At 31.7% G+C, this 27,689-nt stretch overlaps 3 protein-coding genes across 3 annotated transcripts; all 3 read right to left on the reverse strand.

The window, feature by feature from the left end:
• Positions 1-11,464: 11,464 nt before the first annotated feature.
• LOC101208067 (hypothetical protein) lies at positions 11,465-12,736 on the reverse strand. The gene is made up of 3 exons (XM_004139989.3): positions 12,427-12,736; positions 12,120-12,348; positions 11,465-12,035 (listed from the first exon to the last, which is right to left on the reverse strand). Exons 1-3 carry the CDS (start codon positions 12,589-12,591, stop codon positions 11,614-11,616), a joined length of 816 nt encoding a protein of 271 aa, XP_004140037.1. The 5' UTR covers positions 12,592-12,736; the 3' UTR covers positions 11,465-11,613.
• A 2,489-nt stretch (positions 12,737-15,225) lies between these two features.
• LOC101207826 (probable serine/threonine-protein kinase At1g54610) lies at positions 15,226-19,301 on the reverse strand. Its single transcript, XM_011658646.2, has 8 exons — positions 18,169-19,301; positions 17,753-18,037; positions 17,287-17,604; positions 16,888-17,115; positions 16,692-16,786; positions 16,415-16,526; positions 15,877-16,317; positions 15,226-15,787 (listed from the first exon to the last, which is right to left on the reverse strand). Exons 1-8 carry the CDS (start codon positions 18,631-18,633, stop codon positions 15,581-15,583), a joined length of 2,151 nt encoding a protein of 716 aa, XP_011656948.1. The 5' UTR covers positions 18,634-19,301; the 3' UTR covers positions 15,226-15,580.
• A 2,688-nt stretch (positions 19,302-21,989) lies between these two features.
• On the reverse strand, positions 21,990-25,847 carry LOC101207580 (probable serine/threonine-protein kinase At1g54610). The gene is made up of 7 exons (XM_011658648.2): positions 24,880-25,847; positions 24,499-24,783; positions 24,101-24,418; positions 23,784-24,011; positions 23,498-23,598; positions 23,298-23,418; positions 21,990-23,201 (listed from the first exon to the last, which is right to left on the reverse strand). The coding sequence occupies exons 1-7, from the start codon at positions 25,300-25,302 to the stop codon at positions 22,809-22,811; spliced, it is 1,869 nt and encodes a 622-aa protein (XP_011656950.1). The 5' UTR covers positions 25,303-25,847; the 3' UTR covers positions 21,990-22,808.
• Between the last annotated feature and the right edge of the window lie 1,842 nt (positions 25,848-27,689).

The following is a 27,689-nucleotide window of genomic DNA, read 5'->3' on the forward strand; positions in this document are numbered from 1 at the left end:
TTATCTTGTTGGACTTGTTTCTAATTTGATTTTAGGTCAAATCTCAAATGTTAGACAGTTTCCTGTGTAAAGCTTGAGGAGAAGTTGTCACGTCTCTTGTGATGGCAGATGTATACGTATATGAATGTAAGGATTTCTCTTTATTCCTACACGTTAAGAAAGAAAAGAAAAATAAGGAAAGAAAGGAAAAATGAAATGAATTTATCTTTTCTTTCCTCTTTGTCTTCTTTGTTCTCTGTCTTTACAAACCCTAAAGTTTTTTCTTTATGGTTTGGTTTGGTTTTAATGGTGTAGATCACATGCACCACAGATGAAGATGAAGGAGGAGAAAAATGAGACTACAAGATTTACGTGGTTCGGTCAAAGAAAGCTTACATCCACGAAAATGATCTCTTTCCTTGATATTTGAAGATAAGTACAATACTTTTGCTTCTTTTTTTTTTTTTTTTCTTTGTCTACTTGTAAAAGTGAGTGTATGTAAAATTTGATTAATTTTCTAATACACGTTTATATTTATAGGTGTTTTACAGAGACAAGAAAAATTAACAAAAAACTGATAAACTCTTCTTTATCTCTCTCTCGCATGACTAGGGGTGTTCCTACAGGATCACTCGCACAATTAGGGATATATCTACCGATCAAATGCACGGTTAGGGTTCAGTTATACTATATGTTTATACGGAGTCACTAGCAAGACTAGGGGTGTTTCGAAGGAATCACTCGCGCAGTTAGAGTTGTACCCTACATATCATAGACATGATTAGAAGTGTGTTCCTACGATCACTCGTATGACTCAGGTCATTCCTACAGGATTACTCGCACGATTAGAGATGCTTGTATAGTCTCACTTGCTTGGGTTGCACACAAGACATTATTATTATGTTCCTAACAAAAAGTTAACAAATCATCTAGTTGGACCAGTAGTGAGTCCCTTACAGTGTATATTTTATATACTTACTCTTTTCTATGTTTAATATTTCAGGCAAAAAGGTAGAGGATCTGGAAATCTGGTGAGCTGTGATAGGAAGAGTCTGTGACATGTCATATGATGACCTTGTTTTGCTTTTGCATTTACTATTTATCAAATTTTTTAGTATTTTGATTTTTAGACTTTTTATTTAAAGTTTTATTTTATTCTACTTATTTTTGTTTTCCTTAAAATTGTTAGAACCCGCGGGTCATGTTTTTCACGTTACTTTTACTAATTTGGTTAATTTTATTTTTGAGAAAGAGTTATTTGATATTATTTTAATAAAAAAATATTTTCCCTCCAATTAAGAAAATGTTATTTTGAGTAATGACATTAGGTTAGTTTAAGAGTGTGGGTGGGTCGTTACATATAGATATTAAATATGTATAAAAGTCTAATTTACATTGTCGTCATGATTGAAAATAAAATGAGAAAGTTATTGATGAGATTTTGTAATGGTAGTTTTAAAAATTGAGAGAGGAAGAAAAATAAAAACTGAAAAATCTAAAATAAAAAGAAATTATTTGAATAGAGTTGGGACTAAAAGAAGACATTTAAGCATAAGCAGCATGATTTATAGAATTTCTTTATTGGGTGGCTTGAAGTAGAGTTGAATTATGCGACAGCTCACGTGTTCCCATGCAAAAATCCAACGTGCTTGATAAAATACCTAAAACGGCACAATTGTTTGTTAGAGACCCAACCGGTTCGTTCATTGAAGTGGCCGTTATTTCTTTTATTTTCTTATGTTTTAGATTGTATCTTTTCATTTGTTCACAACATTTTTCTTATTTTTTTTTTGTAGTTAATTAAAAATATCCCAATTTTCTTAACAAAACTTGTTGACTTCAATTACAAACCCATCATTTTCTGTCACCATTTTTATACACAGAGACATGCATGATCCACAAATTCTCCTCCTCACATATTATTCTCCAGATTGTTGGAGCAAAACCTTCTTCAAGTTTTATACCCCTTCATTTAATTATTATTACTCTTTTTAATGGTTGTTTAAGTGCGTTTTTTAAAAAATGTCCATTACTTTTAAGGAGCTTTTGTAAAAATAGCAAAAACAATTATGATAATAAAGTCTATATCATGATATTTTCTAAATTTATAAAAGTAGCAAATCTATAAGTGATTACGTTTTTATAGGTCTATTATTACCGTTTGATGTTACTAATTTTATTATATTTGCAATAGGTAAAAAATTGGTTTCATTTTGATTCAATTTTCATAATTTTAATGTATGCAGTTGTGAAAAAGTGGTCGCATCTATGATTACAAAATTTAAAATTAAATTAATACAAAATAGAAACTTTCGTATACATATTTATGAATACATTTAGCTAGAAATGGTTTTTTTTTTATTATTTAGAGTGTATTTTTAAAAGAAGGTGAAACCTTACTTCTCATCATTGATCACACCTTTCTCTTTAAATAGAAAGAAGAGAGGGAGAGAAGAAAAAAAACCTAAAAATATATTATAAAATCACCCCAATCAACAAGAGTTGGATGAAAGAGTAAGTGAAAATCAAAATTCAAGCTAGCATAAGTATTGAAATACTCTTACAAGATTTCAAATGAAGCATTATATTATATTTTTTTTAAAAATATAACAAAACGGCAACAAAACGACAAAATATTTACATTTCATAGGACAATTTTGAAAACCAAGAAAAGTTCATAGGCCCATAATAAAAAATATCAAAGATATATGGCAATTAATTGACACTCAATGAACATAATATATTTGGTAAACGATCATTTAGATTTGACTGTACTTTAATTGCCACCTAATGAACATAATATATTTGGTAAACGATCATTTAGATTTGACGGTACTTTCCTACAAGATCGTTTAGATTTAGGTAAACAATTTTTTTTTTAGATTTTTTAATACACAATCATTTAGATTTAATCGTTCAAATTTAAACCATTATTTTCAAGATTTTTTGGTAGACTATCGTTTAACTTTTGTCAGCAAAATCTAAATGATTTTTTTAAAAAAAAAAAATTGGTAAAATTGGTACAGGATCGTTCCAAATCTCAATGATTTTTTTTTCAAGATTTTTTGGTACACGATCATTTAAATTTGACTACCTAAATCTAAATTATTTTTTTTAAAGATGCTTTGTTACATGATCGTTTAGTTATTTATGGTACACGATCGTTTAGATTTGGTTATTCAATATACCAACTATTTTTCACAATCTTTTATATTTATTACACGATCTTAAACAAAAAAATAATAGTTATTTTTTTAAAAAAATAGATATTTTATATTTGGTACACAACTTGAACCAAATAACATTTTAAAAAATAATAAAAGAAAAGTTGCAGAAGAAAAAGAGAAAATAGATATTTTATATTTGGTACACAACTTGAACCAAATAACATTTTAAAAAATAATAAAAGAAAAATTGCAGAAGAAAAAGAGAAAAAGACAATGAAAAGAAAAAAAATTGTAGAGTAAGAAGAGAAGAAAGACATAAAAATGAAATGCAAACCTGAAATATTTATAAAAAAGTCAATTTAATGAACTTTTTCATTTTGTTACCTAGGTCGTAAATATTTTTTCGATTGTTATATTTTTTAAAATTAACCTAGAAAAGAAACTAAATATCACATACATGCTAAAGACGGAAGGAAGAGAAAAATCGCCGATTGGATTGGTCTAACTAAGAAAGGCATGTGAATGTGCATTGCTTGGGCTGACGGCAGAAATAAGAAAAATAGCAAATTAAAGGTGCACCTATTTATTTAATTATATTAATAATGACCATGCTTCTAATTATATGATAACTCATAGATTCAAAGTACATTGTATTTTAATGGTTCCAACACGAGGTAGACATTTCACATTTGAGAAAAACAATATATTTTTCAAATAACCTTCAATTTTAGTAAGCCCTAACTAAATCTGAGATTTTGTTGGTGAGCAATATTGTTGCAATTTCTCCCTGTAATAATGGCAAATATATATTTCAAATTCTCAATTTGTTATATTATAAAACATTTATTAATTGTTTCAAAAAATATAATTAAATAATATATATTTTTAATAACCATTTAGAATTATATTTTAGATTAGATTGAGAAAATTCACCACAAATTTCGCATGCATAATACATTTATTAATATCTTTTATTTTAAAATATGTATTTTGATGGTAGTTATATATATATATATATATTTAAATGTATAGGTTCATTATTATTTTAAAATGTATGCTATTTATATCTATCTTTAAAAAATATTTCGAAAATATGTATTTGTTTATTACAATCAAGAAAGCATGAATTCCACCATGTTAAAATACATTATCACTATTTGAATAAGTAGAGATATGCTTCTGATTAGAGTATAATTCGTATAGTAAAAAATACATTGTATTTTAACAGATTTATAATGTGACAACATCGCGCATATTTGGTAATATAAGGTAGCTTACAGACCACTTTCACAAATAGATGCATTTATCTAAATTGATTGAATATTTCAAAACATAAGTTCACAAAGTTCATTTATGTAAATTGAGTCATAGATTTCATTTTGTCTCATATTTCATTTAACTAGACAAATTTATAATTCCCTTGTAACTAAACTAATAAACGAAAACATAAGTTCATAAATCTAATATCGCATCACATAAAAGTTTAAAAACAAAAGTATCAAGCCCGGCTCAGATGCAAGTTAAACGACGACATGTCTGGAGATGAATTTTCTTCCTCTTTGTTTGATGGACCCATTTTTCCTCTTGCTGTATCTATTCATATTATTGATGTCATAAGCTTCTCCTCTCTATAGTGTTTATCATTTGCTCTGGTCATTCGTTCTTTCTTGTCCACAACCATCTTTACCAATTCTTCCTTTGTCGCGTCCAACTATATATCAACAAAGAAGGAAGATTCATTAATATTTATAACTTACATAGGATAATTAATCTTTTTCAGTATGAGATATGCTTACATCTTTTAGTATAACCATGGTTGCTAGATTATTTTCGTCTATTTTTTAAAGTCTGTCCTTACTTGACAACCTTCTTTTTAACCTATAATTTTTTAGCAAAAGAAAGTTTAATTGTAATATTCAAGGAAGCATGAACCTAGCATTCATATTAGTTTACGGTATCACCTTGGTCTTTGTGCTCATTCTTTGATTTTGCCAAAGGTTGGTTACACTTTCTTCATTATTTCTCTATGGTTGAATTCAATGAAGATTAATCAGGTGGATAGTTTAGTTACCATTATTATAAAAAGATAACAGAGTTATATGCGATCAAGATACACAAATACAATGTAATTAATGTAACGACTCAACTTCTTATACTAAGCTGAAGCCATTACTACTAAAATAAATAAAAAATTTATTGACAACAATAAAAGAGAACACAAAATTTTCAATGAAAACTATAAATACTCATTATAAATTGTAAATAAAATATGTAGAAATAAAAGTAGAAGTTAAAAATCTTAGTTCGACCCTATTTAACTTGTAAAGAAAAATAAAATAAAAATAACTCATAAGTCCTATAAATTTAAATAAAATACTATGAGTCAAAATACTGTAAACATAAAGGTAGAAGCAACATAAATTGTCCCCTATGGCAAACCACGATCACTTCTTGTTATTTGTCGGCTTTCCTCTACCTCTACCTTTGCCTGAAAATTTAAACATAGAAAGAGTGAGTATAAACATATACTCATAAGGGACCACTACTAGTCCCGCTAGGTGTCTAATAATTTCTCATTAGAGTTTCGTAAGGAAGTACTCCATAATTATTGTGCTTCCAAAAACACACGCTATCTAGTGATCGCGAAGGAACACATCTGGTCTTTAGCAAACCCGAAGGGAACACCTAAGAGAAACTGGTCTTCGACGATTCGAATAAACGCCTAAGAGAATCAACCTATAAGTGACTCCCTTGGACGACTCATAAAAGTTAACTACACAAGCATAAATAGGTAATGATATCGAAGGACACCCATATGGGTACGACCCTGACAAACAAAGTTAAGAGAACACCACAGCTTATAACATGTAGTATGTCATAACATAGTCATATCATATTTTAGTCATAACATGTCTCAATCATAACAATATCTCAGTCATAACATATATGTCATCGAAGGTCTAGTAGTAAAATCTCTTACCTCGAGATTAGCTAAAACAATATTCCTTCGTTGACAGTCAATTTCCCAATTCCCAATTAACTCAGTCCTAAACATAAACAAAATTAAAATTATTAATTTTATCAACTAACTATCCAAATATTTACTTAAGTATCCAAACTTACCCCGATTGAAACTGGAAAAATTTCACAGCTCAAATCCTCAAATTAAAATTTAGCCAAACCTTCAAGTAAAATAATCCAGTGTAATTCAAGTCGTCTCTCGGTCGCCCCAAGCTTCACATCCTCTACCGCGCACGACACAACAGTCGAAACTTGATCACACTTTCGAGTGCACTTTAACCATCTCCTCGTTCCAATCTCTCCAGTTAACTCCCCATTCAAGTTCGTTGTTGTTCACACCGCTTCCTCCATCGTTTGTCTCATCGACCTAGTAATTAATTTCATTTTCTACTTGTTTTGAATAAGCCGATTTACGGAAATTCTCTTGATTTGATTAATAAACTGATTTAAAGGAGATTTTTCTCGCTAGATCGGTAATCTTCTTGATTCTTTTTTATTAATAAGGTAATTTACATTTTAAGCGTTCTAGGTTGTGTTTATTTATAGTGATCAATAGTTGATTATCTCTCTTTTTGATCTTTTGAAGATTGCATGTATTAAATCCCCAACAAAAAATGTTCTATTCTAGGCCAAATAAAAACCTAATTGCTAATTTGTACATCAAGAATTGCAAAACCCTGAATCTTTGAGTATTGTTTTGCAAAATGCACAAAAACTCCTAAGTGATAATGTTAGTTTATCATTGCATGTAAGAATTAATTAATTATATAATGTATTTTTTCTCATCTTCTACTTCTTCAACAATATTAAATTGAAAAAAAAAACAATTAAATGTAGTATATTGCTGAGTGATTCGAGCAAGATGGTTGGTTGGTGAGCGATTCGAAAAAAATCATTTGATAATAAATATATATCGATGAATAAGAAGGTACGTAAACTTCGAAAATTAATTTTCAAATGTTAGTAAACCTTAAAAAAAAAGTTTTTTGGAAGGGACCTAGTTCTGACCTTAAAATTAATCAATTTTCTTGTAGTGGAGCAAATGATTCAACATATTATATAAGTACAACATGTCAAATACATATTATTGATTTCACCAACAAAGAAATTGATACCACATACAATCTTTCATACATAGGAAGTTCACAAATAGTTTGAAAATTGAACTTTACAATTCTTAAAAGATACCAATGATTAATGGTAACATATTTAACAAATATGTATTTGAGTACATGACTCCAAATACAGTTTTTCTAACTTTGAGATATTGACTCAAAATTTCATAACTCAACTCACTGTTTGAAGTATTCGTTGTGCAAATACAAAAATCAACGAAAAATTTAATTACATTTATATCGATAATGTGCTAAAATCCTAGCATTTTCTCTTATGTGATTTACATGTCCTTTAAACAATAAAGTTTAGGTGTGAATTGTGATCACATTCTCTCTATCTACATGTCTAATAAATTCATGTCTGTCACACGATCCACATTCATAATATTTTCTTTTAAAAAAGAACCTTAAATTCAACTTCAATTTTACTTATAGAAAAAAATCTATGGAAAGAAAAAAATCTATTGAAAGGATATCAATAATTCATAGTATGATTGCAAGAATTCAATCAATGTCTTTTTCTCATTCCTTATTGCTTAAGTTAATATATGAATCTTATTTAATACAAATATCATTCACATAGACTGAAACATCCCTTTCATTTCACACTAAGCAAATAGTTATAGAAAATAATTATATGAAAAAGACAAATATAACCTTATGTATCTCTCGACTCGTATTATCATCTCATAGTATTCTAACAAATCTTAAAATAACAAACAAACAAAAATAATTACGTATTATTATTATATTGTTGAAAAAAAGTCTGTATAGGCTGGGCCTTATCTCGTTTTACTTGGGCCGGGCGTGATTGAGTTCATCTTTGATGGAGTTCATCTTCTGCAACTTCAAATCGGCTCTCAATCTTGCAATGAACTTATCAGCTTTACCGTTGACATCCGGGCTTCAACAAAGCATTGCAATTGTTTAGTCTTGCCCGAACTTTCTTTCGTTGAATTCTTTTTGTTGCAGAGGACGAAACTGGAATCGGTTTGATGAAGAAGCTCCTCTACACGAACAAAAACCTGAATACTTCCCTACTTTGTATCGAATGCATGAAGAGTTTGAAGGTTTGAAGAGGACGAAGCTGGAAGCGATTCGGGTTTGAAGAATCTTTTTTAGTGATCCTTTTTCGCTTAACGTTTGAATGCTTGAAGGGTTTAAAAGGTGTGAATGCTTGAAAGGGTTTAATAACGTATGAAAACATTCATTTGGGCATAATTGAAAAATATATAAAACGGCCGCCTAAATTCTTTTTTGAATTTTGATGGAGATGAATTTCGACTTTTGGGGGAAATTAGAATTTTGATAGGTCTTGATTTGATTGTGTTGATAGGAAAAAATTAAGGGATATATTCATTGTTTTTGGAAAGTTTGAGTCAATTATGGGGTATTTCTGGTTTGTAGAATAATTGTATTTGGTATGCAAGTTTTTCACTAGATTAAAAGTATTTAGGACTTCCGTTTTTTTTCATATATTTTTTTATTTTTCTATTTTATCAATTTTTTTTTATTTTGCTATTCTTCTAGTCAGTCTATTACATAAACAAAATTGAAACAAAACTTCAGCAGTATATAGAGACAAAAAAAAGTCTAAATCAAAAGAGGCTAAAGTAGTATATAAATTTTGGATCTTTTAACTCATATAGCCTACGTTGCAATATGATAATACATGAAGAACTTAATTTTCTAATAACTTCACAAATGTCTTAAATGGGCCTCAATATTACATAAATGTACGACCCAAATTACTTTAATACCTATTTTTATTATTTAATTGATTTATAACAAATATCTAAACCGAAAAAATTGTGGGATACGATTTTGAAAAGAAATGGAAAACCATTTAATGTTTTCCTTCTATGAGAACGGTCATCTACTTCTTCCAATGTGGGTTACAGTTTTTACAGAGAACTTTTAGAGAGTTCGGAGATAAAGAAGAAGACATTCAACGGCCGACAAATATAAAACTCCTCGGACAGAATCTAGGTAGAAATTTCAAAGTTAGTAATGTATATATTTAAAATATATGAAACATTAGGTATATTAGGTATATTATAGATATTCGATTAAATAGGCAATCAAACGTTTTGAATGTGAATCATTCTAGGGTTTATTGAGTAGAGAATTCTAATTGTTGTCTCTTATGTAAATCACCATGTTCATTACTCGACTCAAGGATTCTCATATGCTCTCTATTGTTTGCAAGTTCGTGTAACTTTTTAGTCATATTTAAAGTATTAAACATGAATATAAGCAAAACAATACATACTAGAGATAAGGTTCCACTTCATCACAGTTGTTTATAATATACCAATGTGATTTCTCTAACTCATCAAGGGTTAGTTGTCAAAATAGGGCACCACCTTATGCGTTGAGAGAAAATGGATAGACCATAATTGTTGATCTCCTCATCATCAATGTTATCATTATTTTGATCCCCTCTATTAAACCTTGTTTCAACGCCATGTAAAAACATAAAACAAAAGTTTAAGAATTCATTGATGACATAAGCTTCTGCAATTGAACCCTCAGGTCGAGCTATGTTTCAAACATATTGCTTCAAATGCCGCAAACACCTGATACAACGTGAACCAAAATACACGTGTTAGAACCTTGCACCATAAAAGTAATAGCAACAAAGAATTCACATACCTTTCGATTGAATACATCCAACTATATCTAGCAGGTCCAATAATTCTTGCTTTCCACGACAAATGGATAGCTAAATGGGCCATCACGTCAAAAAAAGTTGGCGGGAAGATCATTTCCAACTTACATAAGATGAGTACTATATCATCTTGCATTTTGTCTTGTTCTGATATGCTCAAAGTTTTTTTACATAGAGTATGGAAGAAATTTGACAATTCCGATATAGTAGTAGAAATGTCCTTACATAGATAAGGTCGAATGTCGATTGGGAGAAGTCTTTGTAATAAAACATGACAATCATGGCCCTTTAAACCATATATTTTTCCTTCCTTCAAATTAACACAATAAGATATGTTGGATGCAAAACCATTTGAAAATTTTACAAACGTTAAGAACGTACAAAAGTCCACTTTTTCAGCAGCAGTTAACGTGTAGGAAGCTTTACACGTCTATTTTCAATCTCTTATATGTGAAGCTCCTTTCTTATTTTCAAGTTAGCTAGATCCTCACGAGCATCAATGGTGTCTTTAGTCTTTCCATTGATTTTCAATATCGTATCCACCAAGTTATCACAAATATTTTTCTCAATATGTATCATGTCGAGTTTATGATGTAGTTTATGGTTTTGCCAATAAGGAAGATTGAAAAAAATGTTTCTTTTAGTCCAATTTTACTCACTATTTGTCCTTTTACGTTTGATATCACGTCTTATTCGATTTTTGCTCAACATTGAAAAACTTATAGAATTCAATTGATTTATAATATCTTGTTTAGATAAAATATTTGGAGCTGCTTGCATTTCTTGTTTTCCATTATTTGCCTACTTTTAATAAATTGGAAAGAAACTCTACTCTAGATCTAACAAAAGTGTCTCTAAGAAAGAAGAGAAGAAGGCACTTTTCTAGCCATTTTTTAGGAGCTCCACCACACCTTCATTTGCACCTTCATTCTTGATGGTCAGTTTTTGTAATTCTAGCCACAACTCTTACTTTGTTTTTTTATCCATTTTTAGATTGTATTGTACATGTTTTAGTAAATAATCGACAACGACGTAGCCTCGTTTAAGTTTGTGGTGGTGTGTTTCATGGTTTTGCTAATCGAGAAAAATATCTAAATATGAGGATGTTGTAGTCATGTGGTCATGTGCGTGGATATATATATATAATATATAAATATTAAAAATGAAATAAGATAGGATAAGATTTTATCCAAACCTATATGAAATTAAAAATTTCATATTCTAGTAGATTAAATATTTTATAAGTATTACGACTCCATATGAAATATGAGATATCTAATAACTTCTAACTTTTTCTCCATTACTCAATTTGAGAATTAGGTGTATTTTGTCCTTTCTAAAATTTGGCATTCAAATTTTTATAATTCTTAAAATTTAGAAAGAAACAAATTGGAAAACTTATATTATTGTTTCGGTGTCCAATTTCAAATTTTCCATAAATGTGTGGACTCAAGATTTACCATTAAAAATTTAACTCAACCATAACTAATGTTAAGAAATTATTGTGGCAATTAGAAAAAAAAAAAAAACTATTGAAATATAAGATTTTAATTATACAAATATAATTAGCCTTAAGGCTCAAAGGCAACGGATATATCATAGAAAAAGAGCAAAAACACAAAGCAACGATCAAAATTCCTTTCACTCTCATCTCTCACATTCACACCACCTCAACCGCAGAAGCAGAGCAAACCATGACCGCCGGCAAGCTCTGCAGCAGATCATAAGTAAGCATTGACGCCCTTGCCTTAGGCGGCGGGCTGGAAAATCCCACCGGCAACGGCGCCGGTGCCGTTCTCTCGCACTTCCCTAACCACTTGGCTTGCATGTATCTGTACTTCCTCCATGGCCCTAAGTGCACCTTCTTTTCCTTCATGCACTTCTCCGCCGCATTGCACATAATTCTTATCAATTCTCTAAGCTTCTCCTCTTTTCCGATGAATACTTCCGGCAACCTTCTCACCAACCGCTTGTATTTCTCACTAGCTCTCGCTATTTCAAATTCTGCTCGGAAATTCAGCTCGATTATGACTCTATCATTCGGATTACAATCGTCTACCACTTCCAAATAACAGTGTTCCCCTGCACTAACAAAATCTCCAATGGTCAAAACCCTAAAATTCAAGACAATAAGAATTAATATCAGGGTTAGGGCTTTCTATTTACCTGATGGAATTTCCGGCGAGCTCTTCCATTTAGACTTACAAACGGCGCAATTGTAACCAGCGTTTCTCAAATAATTACATACTTCTCTCTGTACGCACGCTCGACACACAGCAACCTCTGCCGGACTCCGGCAACCGCATTGAATTGACTTAAAATCCATTTCTCTCAGCGCATCCTTCGTTGCTTGCCGGATTTTGAACTCAATGGAATTCGTCCTTTTCAAAGTCGCCTGTTGAAAAAGGAAAGAATTAGAATACAACTAACTAAATGTAATCTGGAATTCAAGATCCAACCACGGTTCCGGTACCTGAAGAACTTCTTTCTGCGATATCCAGAAGGCTCTGTTTTCTTCAACGATTGAAGAAGTTTCTCCGTTCTGATCTCCTTCTTGGCTAGAATCATATGAACTTACCGGCGGGTTGTCAGATTGTTCATGGAATATGTCGATGAAGCTGGCTGCTATGTCGGACATTTGAAAATGTTCCGTCGGAGATGGGATTTCCGACGAGGAGCTTAAAATTTCTGGGTTAGATTTAAGGGTCTGGATGGTCTTGGAACACGTCGGTAAAACTTTTATAGTCCAGAAATTTGAAGTTGAGTTGGCCTCATTGTCTGGGACCCATTCTAATGCCAACGAGGATGTATGGACTTACATCTAATACATATTATAATCACATACAATTTTTAATATATTGTTATTGTCTATATATATATATATATATATATATCTCCAAAAATTAGTTTATAAAACTATATTTCTAACATATTTGAACTATTATTGAAAACAGGATTCATTTCGATTTTCTGTTCATAGTTGGGAATAACCATATTCTGATCATTGTTCAAATATATTTATTTTAGTTCAACTTCTTGCGTCTGGAGACTGAAAATAAAAAGGTAATTTCCAACATCTTATTTCAAACTTTCACCCTGCTCAAGTTACTATGTTAAACAAAAGTAGAAATATAAGATATGGGTAAAAATATATAAAGATATATCTACACCTTTCTTTTCTAATTAAAATTTATTAATTTATTCATAACAATTAAACAATAAAATAATGAAATAATAAATATTCTATTGGTAGCGTCGAATATTCGAGATGAGAAGAGAAGAGAAGAGATGAGTCCTACCAATTTCTAGAATCTAAACTTTAATGGACTTAAATACCCCCACTCAATTCCAAAACAAAAGCATTTGAAAATCCAACTACACATATTGAGTCAAGTTTAAAATCTCAAGTTTTGCAAACTACATTTCTACGCTATAATACTATTCATTTATGGATACAATTATAGGTTTTCATTTTCCAAAGTAATAAAAGACGTAATTTGATATACCCAACAGAGTTAAGTTTGAGTATTGATCTTTTTATTTTTCTAAAATAATTATATAAATGGAGAAATTGAAGCTAAATAGTTGGGATTTAATTGTGAGATAATCGACTCTTTCTTTTTGGATGGGCCTAATTTTTTTAACTTTTATTTATTTATTTCCAAATATAGGTGAAAATAGAAAAATATAATAATACATAAATAAGAGATGCATTGACAATTGAATTGCATTTTCAAATTCTTAATTTTTACTTCCTTATATATAATACCATTTTTATTTCTTTGTATAACACTTCAAAATTCTTAGATGCATTGTTTTCTTTTCTTAATAAAAAAAGAACATGCATCTTTGATCATTTCAAACCTTATTCTATCTATCTGATCTTAAAATAATTTCTTTTCTTTACCTTTCCATTTTTAACAAACACACACAAGTCCTTTCCTATATATATAACAGTAATACTTGCATTGCTTTTACTCCTATACATTTAGTCTATTTGCATTACTCTAAATTAAAAATGATGACCACTGCACATTCTATTTTACAACTATTTATGAAAGCTATATTAGATATTTCAATAAATATATTTTTTATATGGATATCGAACCTTTGGATATAGAAATATATCGATATTAATATTTCGTTTGAATCTATGGTAAATCTATATAAACATACTTTGCCAAAATCATTAAACCATCTTTTTTTTCCCTTTACCTCTTAGACCCTACTCTAAGAATTAATTAAGTTTTAACATATATCTTGAAGAGTGTCTTTATGGGCGTTTCATGTAGAGCGCTTGGTGAGTCATGTTTGGTGGTGCCCTCTTCAAATGAATGAATGAAAGTTGAATGCAGATGCTTTGTGGAACTCTAAAAAGCATTGAAGTGGAGTTGGGTGGGTGATCCTTGAGTCCTTTGGATCTCCTACATGTTTTGATTTCCAAAACATCTCTCAACATCAATTGTCCACCAAATTATTGGAAGTTGATCAAGCTATCATTGAGGGTTTTAAACATTTTACCTCTTTTGTATTCTCCCTTTTCGAGGTCACTGTGATTAAATCTAAATCTTGGGAGATACTCAATTTGATTAAGAACTACTCATAAGACTATTCAGATGTGAATAATGTGATTGATGAGATCAACATTTTTGTGAAGCATTTCATAAACTCTGTCTCTTTCTGTCCTCATGTTTATAATTGGATTGGATCGAACACTATGTAGCTGTTTATGTAACTAGTTTTTCAAATATCTTTGAACTTTGTTTTTACTCTTCATCGAAGGTATAAGACTTTTCTTTCCCTCCAATAGTTATGGATATTACTTATGATGCTCCCTTGAATTTGGAGTCAATAATTTCTATTGAAATTTTCATGAATTAAAAAAGTAAAATTAAAAGAGAACCTACTCTAATTAAGAAGATAGGAGAGTTTGACTTTAGGACAAATTGTCATTATTAACAAAAAAACAAAACCATCTAAAACTCAACCACAACAATATAATCTCTATTTTGTATCACTTTCGAGTATGGCCTATATCAAGATTTTTGTGTGTCTATACCCAAATATAGTCCTTTAACTCCCTCTATTCCATACAATACAATCTTTATTTGCAACTTCTCACCCTTTTATAGAACTTTCCATCCATAGCACCTGATAACACACCTCAAACCAAATCTGTGAGATTTTTTTTTTCTTCTTTCTGAAAAGTACCAAATTTGCATAAGATTAAGATTTAATAAACTTGTCCACAAGGTTACACTTAAAACACTGATGACATGGAACTGGTTTTCATCCAACATTTGAATCCCTTTACTTCAAATACTAAATATATTTTTCAAGAAAATGAAAAAGTATCTAAATAATATTCTATGGTTGCTATTATGTACATATTATCAGAGTCTAAGAACAAGAAGAATGGAGAACAATTGGCAAACACCACAGCAGTATCGGGTGCCCACAAAAATCAAAAGTAGTAGTAGTGCTTCACAACCACCTTTTATACAGTATTTTAACCAAAATTCTACACAACCAAATCACTTTTGATTATACAACTCAAGCCATTTCAGACCTTAGGCCTCTCCCAACTCTCCGTTCTGTTGCCGGGTGCAAGCGATGTTTTTAATCTCTCACATTCCATGGCTCAACATCAGATGTTTTCCATTTGTTGCTCTTGAACTCTTTAACTGATTGTTACCAGCTTTACCATGTCGTGCTTGTCGAGCATATTCTTGAATCTGACGGTCTCGTTCTTTTAGAATTCTATCCAAGTTGTTTGATGGACCAAGGATTGGGCCAGAAGTATAAAGCTTATTCATGTCTGTTCCATAAGCAAGCTGAACCACATCATAAACAAATATCAGCGTTTCAATTATTGTATTTTTCATTCATGTAACTACAAAGCAAGAGGAAACATGGAACCAACCAGAGACTGTTCTTTAGCACAAGCCTTTTCGTTTTCTACTCGATATGAATCTGCAACTCGGTGTGTATAAAATATCCGGTCCTGCTTTCTCGTGGACTCTGAATCCCTAACGAAGTCGGGCAATCTGCCTACTTCTGATCGTGATGGACCTGGTCTATCATGGGGATTATCAGATATATTAGACCTCGTTGCTACTAAACGGGATAATACTGAGAGATTGGATCCGTCAAGTGCCATCGAATGGTCATCGAGTTGCTTTCTAGATTTCATCCAATCTGGTTTGCTAATTAGCGGTCCTGAATGTGAAATCCTGCCTGTATCTGAGCAAATTTCTGTGACAGATTGTTTCGGCGGAGCATTCAATAAACCAGAAACTGTTTCATCCCCATGAGGATTCAGCAAACCACTCCCGCCCTTAAGACTTGAATGACCTTGCCTTTTCTGTAACAAAATGCAAAAAGCTAAATTAGTCTAAAAAATCTTTCAGAAAGAACTGTAAAACCCAAAAAGTTTTAACAGATATGTAAAATTTCAATACCTGCATCATGTTTATTTCATCCTTAGCATTCAGAGAAAGATTGTGGTGATCTTCTTTAGGTCGCCTCCCTTCCCCATAATCTTTAGGGTCTTTGCCCTCAACTCTCGACTGCCTGCAACGGGATATGAGCAGTTTAAGAAGGAAGCTATATATCCAAGAGAGCATTTCCTTACTGAAAATATTCACAGCCCCCAAATACTTGTTTTTTACTTTCTAACTACGTTCTTGAGATACCTTGTCCTCACACCAATTAATGATACATAACTTGACAACTTACCTTCTGCAGCCGTGGAATTTTGCATCGATCTCTTTGCTGGGAGGATATTTGGGCAAACTTGTAGGCTCGCATGCAAGTGGTTTAGTTGTAAAGAACTGAAACATTAAGAATGTACAAGTCTTGTTAATTAACCATAACTATGAGAAACAAAGAATCAGAGCAACTCCCTAATGATTCCGTGGAAAGGCTGCAATACCTCACTCTTTAGAGCAGCAGCTGCTGTTCCCCGATGAGCAGGATCTACAGAAAGCAACTTATCCACAAGAGCCACCACAGAAGATGGGAAATCCTTCAACATTTCCCCGACACAACGTCGGTATGGCTGAGCTGTCTTGAATCCAGTTGAATGAGGTAACTGCAATTTCTTCCAATAATTCTCCGGCGGTGAACCACAAAGTTTAAATATCTTATGCAACTGTTCGACCTGCAGAAAAATAGCCTCAAGGATTTCATATACATTGAAAGATTGCGGTTTCTCCATTTTAAATCTTCTTCCTTTTATCACTAGTAGCTTTAGCTAGATCATGGATAGGAAGACGAATCTCTTATATGGAATATTAAATGCTGCAACAGAGTACATATAACAATGTTCTACCTCAGTTTTTCCAGGTAAGATAGGTTTCCCAGCATATAGCTCAGCTAGTATGCAGCCCGTACTCCACAGGTCCACTGCAACCCCATAGTGAGAAGCTCCAAGTAGAAGTTCTGGTGGTCGGTACCATAGAGTCACTACACGACTTGTTAAGGGAACTTGATTATGAGGGTCAAAAGGACTTGCTAATCCAAAATCTGCAATCTTCAAGATCCCATTGTCGTCAATTAGGAGATTTGAACCCTTTATATCACGGTGGAGGACACCATGACTGTGGCAATAGTCAAGTCCCCTTAGAAGTTGTTGCATATAGCATTTGACCTAACCATGGCCACACGTATAAAGTTAGGTTCTTGAGAATTCATTTATCAGTACTGAATTACTATCAAAATTGCACGTTCACAATATTCAAAAACCATAAAGGTAAGAAGCAAAACATGGTATCCCAAACACAGTAAATATGATTTACCTGTGGTTCGCTGAACTTGACACCAGGTCGAGATGCGAGCCCAGTAAGGTCATGTTCCATATACTCAAAAACGAGGTACAAGCTACATGATCGGGGTGATGTAATCAAGCCTTCCAATTTTATAACATTTGGATGATCAAGCCTGCGCAGGATAAGGATTTCCCGGGCCATAAACTTCACACTCTCCACATCAAGATTATCAAATCGAACTCGTTTTAGAGCGACTAGTTTATTGTGAATGATATCACGAGCCTTGTAAACGCTACTATACGTGCCCTGCCCTATCTGTGAAAATGAAATCACCACCAAACCAAACAAAACAACAAGAAACTCAGATAAAAACACATTTCGATCTTCAGACTCACAATCACATCATCAAACTACATTCAACTGTCAGATTCACAACCCCTACATACCTTATCAAGTTTCTCGAAAGTTTCGGCCTTCCGTGGCAGCCACCCCTCAAGGGCCTCACCGGCCACAGTGGAGAGCCAGCTTGGCCAACCAGCTGCAACTTGCTCTGCTTCCATGGCCTTTGGAATGCTTCCTTTACCAGGATAATTAGCAGAAATGGCAGCTTCCAACCGCTCCCTCTTCTTTTTTTCAATTTGATCATCGTGTACTCTGTTAGAGCCGTTGACTCTCTTGTCCAAATAAGCAAGTTTCATGTCACCACCATCTGTTTTCACCTTTGATCGAATACTATCTGATCTCTGTAAGGAATTTATTCGAACATCTTCATCTCTTTTCAAAGAATTCAATCCCATATCATCTCCTTTTCTTAATAAATTAACTCGTGAAGCCTTTCGTGAAGGAAATTTCTCAGTGGCTCTGTTTTTGCCATCTTCATCAACAGAAGGCTTGGAACATTGACAACCCATTTTTTCAGCCCAGAAACTAATAAAGAAACTCCAACTTTCTTCAGAAATTACAACCCCCTCTTAAAACAAACGATAGATATTCCACAAAACCACCTTCTCCACACTAATCCCATAAATAAAAAATCAAAATTCAATCCAGTACAATCAAGTTTTGTTTAAACATTGCTAAACCTCCCTATATACCGGATACCCAACCAATTCAAAGAAAGGCATAGAAAGGAATGTCAACCCACGCGATTTTGAAGCCAAGGAAAACACAAGAACGAATTTCTAAAGTCCAATCTTCCAGAATCTGAACTGACCCAACAAGGAAAATCACAGAATCAATAAAAAGAGAAAACAAAAAAAGAAAAAACGAATAAGAAAGCGACTTTATAAGAAAACCCCAAAAACCCAGAAAGTTTTTTCGAATCCCTTTTCACCAATCAGACGAATATTTCAGAGGAAACAAAGTAGTGATGAATACCGTGAGAAAAGAAGAAGAAAAAACGAAAACCCAGATGGATAATCACAGAAATAGAGAGGATTAATTACGAAGAAAGAACATTATGTTGGGCTTTTGAAGTCCAAACGCGTATTCATACATACATGTATTTTGGTGATAGTTTAAAAGGATTATGATATTCAGACGGCCTGTGCCGGCTGTTGGAGGAGTCAAAAAAAAAAAAAAAAAAAAAGGAAAAAAAAAAACACAATTTCCCTTTCAACCCATGTCGACGACTAGAATCATGATGGATAGATAAAAGGAGTTAAGGATTTAGTTTGCATTTGAATGCTAAATTAGGGAAATTTAAACAGGTTTAATTACGTGGGGGGTGGGGTTTTAGTTCTTGAAAGTCAACGAAAGTGAAATGGCAGAAACTACTAATAGTCATATAGGCTTTGTTTGAAATTCAAACTCTGTTTTGTTTTTCATTTTATCTTCTAATCTTTCTTTCCTGTTAAACATGAGTTGTTTCAACTCTCATCCTTTCCCCTTAAATCTCTTCTTCAATGTACATATATTTATTAACCACACACATCTACTTAATTATCTTTCAACATCACTCTAAATTTGACTTCAATCAAACAAACTTAAATTTTAATCCTTTTCCATTATTATTCCAATTTCAAGTTAAACTTCATAGATTCGAAAAACATCTATCACCTTAAGAATAGAACAAATAAATATCTATTTAGATAAAATAGATCTATTATTAATAAAAAAAAAATAAAATTTTGCTACATTCACCAAATTTTAGGAATTAAATTCTAATTTTAAGATAGGGTAGATTACAAATATGTTGAACATTTGTGAAATGATGAGATAGGGAGTTGATTTAATTTTCCTCCTAAGAAGAAAAGAAAAAGACTAAATTACTTAAATTAGAGTGAGAAGAGATATTTATTAGTTGTAAGAAATGTATTTATTTGAATTAAGATGAAGTTAAGAGTTGGGGGTATATGCATGAGTTGAGAAGGGTTGGAATGATCCATTATATTGTTTTCTTCCATTCACCTTATTATTTGCCTTGTGGATGAGATATAATGCTAAATTTTAGATTTGAACAAAAAAAAAACATGATTAAAGATCAAAATAGTTCTTTTTAAAATTAAAATTACAAAATATAATATTTCAAATAAAAAACAAACTAAAATCAATATTGCATAATTATATAAACTAAAATGAACCAAACTCGACGTAAGTTTATTTAAGACACATTTTAATGTATAGCAAAATAATATAACAAAATTTCATATTTTATCAATAATTTGATATCATTAGGAGATAGGGTAGGAATTTAAAAAATAAGAAAAAGTCTAAAATTGAAGATTTTTTGTTTGTTTGGTGCAAAGGAAAATTCAATAATTCAAAGTGAGGAAAAGATAGGGAAAAGAATTAATATTACTATTCCACGTTATGGTTCAAAAGCATTGTCATTAACTCTAATTTTCTAAGCAAACGGTCAATGACTCAATAGAATTGAAACAAAATTTGCAACTTTTAATTTTTTTTTTTCTTTTAGTTTTTTCCATATTGTAATTGAGTACTTCCACTAATTCCACTTTTCCCTTTGATGTCAACCAGCTTCTGTTCCAATTTTTTTCTTTTTATTTTTGGAACTTCTCAAACGAATTAATTATATCTTCGAAGAACAGAAGAGGTTCACAAACTTTTGTCTTTAATTTTGTTGGCAAAATTAGTGGGTTTTGCTTTAGCTTTCAACTTTACAAACTAATAACCAACTTATATTCTCCTAATATCTTTATATTATTATTATTTAATTTGTATTAACTATTTGAAATCAAAACTATTAAAATGTTATAATTTATTATTGAATCTATGGTTACTAAATAATCACATTTCTGGCCTTTTAAAACAACTCAATTTCATTTTATTTCAATTATAAGTTTAAATTTGTAGGAAGCAAAAAAGATTTATCAATATAGATGCTTATTAGTAGGGGTATGGGTGTAATGATTGTCTAGAAAATATTGTAATTAAGATTTGAAAAGATACAATTTTATTGCTTTTATTAGAATATATGGGAAAAGGAATTGAGTTTGTGAAACAAAAATAATCTAATATTTAGTGGTTTGTAAAATAATGAAATTGATATTAGAGAATGGGAAAAGGAAGTGATTGTTAAATAACCCCGTAATGGTTGATTTACATTTTAAAATTTCAATCAGAATTTGAAGTCGCTTTATTTCCTACTAATAACTTCTCATCCATCCTTTTCATTTTAATCAATAATTCCTTTTCTTTTCTTTTCTTTTCTTTTCGTTTTTTTTGGAGTTTAGCAAGAAAATTATCCTTTTCTTTTTTTTTTTTTTAAAAAAAAAGTTTGAAAAGAAAACTTTAAAGTTTGAATTATAGGTATTCTAAAATTTGAATTTTCAATTCCTAAAACGTAAGTAGGTAAACAAATAGCAAAAGTCTCCAATTTCCCCTATTACTTCCATCATTTTTTTCTTTTTGAGCTACATTTTTCAACTAATTGCTTACTTATATATATATATATATATTAAATTTTCTTCAATTTCACATACGTTTTTTTTATTTATTTATTTTAGTTCTATAAAAATGGAGAAAATAAAATCATCCTTGCATTTTCAAGACAAATATTCTTTAAAGAAATAAAAAGTAATAGAGTTATTGGATATCATCAAATTTTGTACATCTTAAGTTAACTATGTTTATTAGGTAGAGAAAGGAAAAAGTGAAGGTTATTTGCTTATAAACTCATTCATCATTCTACCACAAAACTAGCACCTCTTATTTACATATATTCATATTTTATTTTACTTTCAAACTGAACATCTTTGCATTTTTTTTTTTTAATATTCTTTTAAAGTTATTATAAAAAAAGGCAAAAAGTTTCAACTCATGTATTTATAATGGGTATATATATATATATGTACAATGGAGTGATACATATTTCATACCAAGGCGGCAAGGCCTTTTTTTCTTTCCTACTTAGTTACATACAAAGCCGAGATTGACATCTTACATTCATAGCTCAATGAACAAAAAGAATGGTGGTGATACCTCTTGTTTCTTTCCTTTTCTTGTTCGAAGCCAACACCTACAAATTGTGTTCTTTGAGCTTCCTATTTCTTTATATCTACATTGCTTCATCAATCAACCAATGACCATCTCACATAACTTCATTTCCATTTTTACTCTACACAATGTCCTTCCAGTGTGACCACAGAAATTTCAAATTAATTTTATGGGTGACTCAAAATTAGAATCTATCCCACTTTTCTAATACATAAGTTTCTTGACATTTTGCCCTGTATCAACATGGAAATAATAAAACAGATCATTGTGGTGGCTTAGGATCTCGCTCTTGATTCTCTTTGCATACAATGATTAAATGTTAGCACTCTTTTATTTTTCTCTTCCCTCTTTGTTCATGCTACTCTCAAGAAGAGATAACAAAGAGCGAAGAGTGAGAGGAACCAGCGCTAACGTTTAATCATCACAAATAGGAATCGAAGTTTAAAAAAATATGGAAACCGCGAATGAGATCCTAACCTGCATGCAAGGTGGTCTGTTTTGGTAGTTTAACGTTGATATGACGAGCATAAAGTCAAAAGAAAAACATCTACTTTTTTAATAAAACGAGATTGGATTTTGCAAAATGGGTCATCGTACGAAACCCCCCCCCCCCCCCCCCCCATGAAATTTAGCCAACTATTAGAGCTGAGGCCTTTGATTCTTCCAAGTGACAAGAATTTGCAACTTTCTTCATATCAACCTGGTCTTCTTTGTTCATCTTTTTGATGGATGACACTCCACCAGAACTGGATAGAGGAGGAAGATTTTTGTCTTCGCTCATTGATTCTGGCCTTGAAACTCCATTTGATCTTTCGCTGAAGTATTTATAAGAAACAAATTCCATTGAACCAGATGATGTTAAACACTCACTCGAAATAGAAGCATTTTTCGGTTCCTTTTTTGAGTTTGTATATCTTGGTCCATGAGTCGTTATAGGTCCTGAGTTTGAGTTTCTTTTGGACACCAAACCGTAAGAACACGTTTCATTCCGGTATTTCGCACTCCAACGACTTCGTTTTCTCTGTATAATTCGAAACCAAATGGGATTAGAAAATAAAGAGACAAGACAACATCTTATATGAAACAAAATTGCAACTGATCATTTATAGAAGTTTACCAATAATGAAATAACCAATTGATCAGCACTAGTCTTTGCAGCAGGAACTACTCTGGATTGCTTCATTCCTTTTGCTTCTTGGTAAACTATTTGGCTTCTCCCACCGCCTACTCCTTGTTGCCTGTGTAAAATATGCAAATAAGAAACCCCAAATAATGAATTCTAGTTTGTTTGTTCTTAAGAAATTCTATATATTTTACCTTCTTGCTTCTTCTTCACGCAGTTTCGTATTGATCTCTTTGCTTGGAGGGTATTTTGGCAAACTTGAAGGATCACTTGGTAAGGGCCTTGTGGTAAAGAACTGTTAAAAAAAAAACCAAAGAATTATATGAATGTCTTCACTTTCTAGTTTCAACTGAATTGACTTGTTGGTAACTAAGAAGTATGGATACGGATATACACTAGTGTCCATAGCTAATACATATGTTGCAGTATTAAATGTTTGTACTTATCAGTACCAAACACGTTAATCGAAATGTGGTGTACCTCACTGTCGAGAGCGGAAGCTGCAGTTCCTCGCCCTGCAGGATCTATAGATAACAAAGTGTCCATAAGATCGACAGCGCTATGAGGAATATCGTTATATCTTTCTCGAAGACATCTTTCGTATGACTGTGGAGGTTTCATGCTTGTTGAATGCTTCAAATGCAATTTTTTCCAATAGTCCTTGGAAGGAGAACCACATAGCTTATATATTTTATGTAGTTGTTCAACCTGATTTTGACAAACGATAACATTTAAATAATGTATTTTTTAAGACAAGAAGGTGATCATCTCAGCAAGTTTTTGAAGCTATATAGTACCTCTGTTTTTCCTGGCAAGATAGGTTTGCCACTATATAACTCTCCTAGAATGCAACCAGCACTCCATAAATCAACTTCGACTCCATATTTAGACGCTCCAAGTAAAAGTTCTGGTGGTCGATACCAGAGTGTTATTACACGGCTTGTCATTGGAACTGCTGATTGTGAGTCAAAGAAAACAGCCAACCCAAAATCTGCTATCTTCAAAATACCATTATTGTCGATAAGAAGATTAGAGCCCTTTATATCTCTATGTAGAACCCCGTTACTGTGACAATGATCAAGTCCACTCAAAAGTTGTTTCATGTAACACTTCATCTGAAATAGGAAGGAAAAGGGGCTTAATATAAAATCGAGTTATGGATGAATCGCTGCTACTTGTGAGCTATAAATATTACCTGTGGTTCGGTGAACGATGCACCAGGCCGTGATGTGAGTCCGGTAAGATCATGCTCCATATATTCAAAAACAAGGTACATGGTACAAGATGTTTGTGATGTGATCAAACCTTCCAACTTAACTATATTTGGATGATCAAGCCTTCTCAAAACAAGGATTTCCCTTGCCATAAACTTGATACTCTCAGCATCTTGATTGTCAAATCTGATCCTTTTCAAAGCCACAACTTTATCTTGAATGATATCACGAGCTTTATACACACTGCTATAAGTTCCTTGGCCAATCTGCAAGAATGAGATATATGTATATATATATTTATAAGAAACAAGAACATCATTGGTGTAGCAAGTTAAATCAGCTGCAAATTTATGAGCATGTACTTTATCTAACTTGACGAAGTTGCTTGCACGTTTTGGCAACCAGCCTTTGATAGCTTCACCAGCCACCACAGCCAGCCAACTCGGCCACCCGGCAGCGACTTGCTCGGCCTCGATGGCATTTGGAATCTTTCTCATACGTGGATGGTTGATAAAGGTGACATCAAGGACATCTGTCTTCTTCTTCTCATTAGGAGGCTTGTTATATGAACGTAGAGAACCGTTTGGCTTCGTATCGAACAGCATAACCGTAACATCACTACAATCCAGTCTATCCTTCTCCCAAACCTGAGAAGAATTGGGAGAACCAGCTCTTGGTATTTTCAATTCAGAGAGGTGCTTCATAGAGGAATGGGGTCTTTTGGAGCTATCATGCTCATTGTCACTACACTCGTCAGCTAAAACCTTAGAACAGATGCAACCCATTTTGTAAGAACAGAACACAAAACAAATCAAGATTATATATTCTCACATGTACATATACAAATCCACCTTGTTTTCCCCAATATGAAAGAACCCACCAGCTCTAGACTTGAGAAGAAAAAAACAAATAAAAATTCAACCCAATGTCATGTGTTCTTATTGAAGTAGGAATGTAGAAGAAAAGCAACAGTAACGAGTCCCCATCCGTACCATTCAAAACATTGGAAAAGTAAGAGGATGAGGATAAAACTTGTTTAAGAAAGAGAGAAGATAAAAGGGATAAACTCAAGATCTATTGAGACGACATCATAAACAGTGGAATAAATGGATCATGGACTCATTCAAAAGCAGCAGATGAAGGCTATTAAAAGTTGAAGTTAGAGTATTGAAAAGCGACTGGAAGAATAAAAAGAGAGGGAGAAGTGCGTGAAGAAAGGGGAAAACAGAATTCCAAAAGGTCAATCAGGTAAACCAATCGACAATCAGGCGAGTAACTCTTGACATCTTCAAAAAATATTTATATGGCTATTAATTTTTCCACTGGTTGTCCCTCAAGATACTGTTTTTCTAAAGTTGATCGATCAAATCTCAATTTTTATTTTTGGAGAGTTGAGAGGTCCACCAACCCAAAAGGTTAAACTTCATGGGTCCTACGACTAAAAAGCACATCGATATTATCTTTTAAGTAGAAGAAAATGAGATTGAAATCATACATGGTTATATAGGCTTTGAAGATTTGACAATATGATACCACATGTTTGGGGAGGTAACTGTGATCCAGGATCTTATTAACTTCTTACACTACGGATCTTAAATTAAAATAGAAGAGAAGGTTGAAAAATGGGGCAAAAAAGAAAAAAGAAAGAAAGAAAGAAAGAAGTGAGATTAATGAATGAGAAGATGTGATCAGAAACAGTTGGGGAATGGATATTTCAAAGTTGTTGAGAATTATTTATGAACAGAGCATTAAACATATTAGAAGGGATTGATAAATAACACTAACCCCACACTCTTAATTCATCTTCTTCCTTTCTTCCTTCTTCTTTAATTTCTTCATAATAATTAAAAGTACAACTTGTATTCCAAAGCCGCCATTAATCACCGTCTTTTTCATTTTTAGATACTAAACACTTCCCTAATTAATTCCATTTATCGTTTTTATTTCTTAACTTCAAATTTGTACTTGTTTTTGGGCCCCTGACCGACATGCTATGTTTCATGGGGAAAAGAATATATGATTATTACAATTGAATCGAACTTTGCTTAAGTTGCCTTATTATTACTATAAGGTTAATCCAATACTAGATTGATCTTTTTTTAATATATTTTTATCAACTTTGTATGCTATAGTGAAAATGCTATCACCTTTTGAACTCATTATATATTGTGAATCTCAAAAGTATGTACAAGTTTATGCACCATATGTTTGCCCAATTTACTCTTTTTAAAAGAAACATGCATGAGATTCAAAATCTAACTTTTTTTTTTTCCTTTGGTAAATTAATTAGGTACATATTTTATGTAAACTAAGATTTATTTTTATGAAACCAATTGGTACAAGTACAAGTTGGTCATACCTTTAATATATAATTGAGAAATAGCCAATAATTGTACTTTAATTTATCATAAAACTAATTCATTTTAAGGAATAAATAATATATAGTAAATATTAAAGAGAGATAGAGATAGGGATAGAGAGAAATATTCAAATTTTATTTGAAAAAAGAAACCAACATATTCTTTCATTTTCATTTTATGTTGCCCCTCCAATTTTAGATTTATTTCATTCTAGTGATTGGCCTCTTGAAGAAGTATATATATATATATCTTTTAGCCCTTAGTTTGCTTCATTTCTAATACCAAAAGTTTCAAAATAAAAATATTTATTTTATATTACGCTCCACCCTTAGCTTTATATGAGTTATTTAAACACATTGAGAATTAATACTTCATATTCTTATGTGTATTGGACCATGTATATGTATAGACTCTATATGTTGAAATGATATATATTAATGTAGAAGAAAATAGGGTACACCAAACTAATTTTCATTTTACAAATAAAATACGTATTCTAAATTTTGTTGAGACTAAAATAATTACTTCTTAAAAATTAGGGGACTAAGGACTAGGAATAGACGTTTTGAAACTTTTGAAACTAAAGCTGAGTCTCTTTCTAAGTAGAAAATTTGGGTTTTGATTTTAGCTTTTAATATTCATTTACCTTAAACTTTTCTGCCTTATTATCCACGTCCCACCAATGTTTAGCAATAATAATAATAAAACTAACTAAATTTTGAAAGCTTCAAAATTAAAGTAGTTTTTCTAGAACTTTATTTATTTATTTATTTATTTTGGAATTTTGACTTATATTCAAATAATTGAGACAA

Source organism: Cucumis sativus, chromosome 6 (genome assembly GCF_000004075.3).
Source record: "Cucumis sativus cultivar 9930 chromosome 6, Cucumber_9930_V3, whole genome shotgun sequence".
Taxonomy (NCBI): domain Eukaryota; kingdom Viridiplantae; phylum Streptophyta; class Magnoliopsida; order Cucurbitales; family Cucurbitaceae; genus Cucumis; species Cucumis sativus.

Bases quoted from the DNA above. Each gene is read 5' to 3' on its own strand.
- LOC101208067 (XM_004139989.3), bottom strand. From the start codon at position 12,591: ATGTCCGACATAGCAGCCAGCTTCATCGACATATTCCATGAACAATCT. The intron at 12,349-12,426 runs GTACCGGAACCG...CTTTTTCAACAG, and splicing joins CGCAGAAAGAAGTTCTTCAG to GCGACTTTGAAAAGGACGAA. The intron at 12,036-12,119 runs GTAAATAGAAAG...TTGTTAGTGCAG, and splicing joins CTCGCCGGAAATTCCATCAG to GGGAACACTGTTATTTGGAA.
- LOC101207826 (XM_011658646.2), bottom strand. From the start codon at position 18,633: ATGGGTTGTCAATGTTCCAAGCCTTCTGTTGATGAAGATGGCAAAAAC. The intron at 17,116-17,286 runs GTAGAACATTGT...ATTTTTCTGCAG, and splicing joins TCTTACCTGGAAAAACTGAG to GTCGAACAGTTGCATAAGAT. The intron at 16,318-16,414 runs GTATTGAAATTT...ATTTTGTTACAG, and splicing joins ATGAAATAAACATGATGCAG to AAAAGGCAAGGTCATTCAAG.
- LOC101207580 (XM_011658648.2), bottom strand. From the start codon at position 25,302: ATGGGTTGCATCTGTTCTAAGGTTTTAGCTGACGAGTGTAGTGACAAT. The intron at 24,012-24,100 runs GTACTATATAGC...TGTCAAAATCAG, and splicing joins TCTTGCCAGGAAAAACAGAG to GTTGAACAACTACATAAAAT. The intron at 23,419-23,497 runs GTAAAATATATA...TATTTTACACAG, and splicing joins CGTGAAGAAGAAGCAAGAAG to GCAACAAGGAGTAGGCGGTG.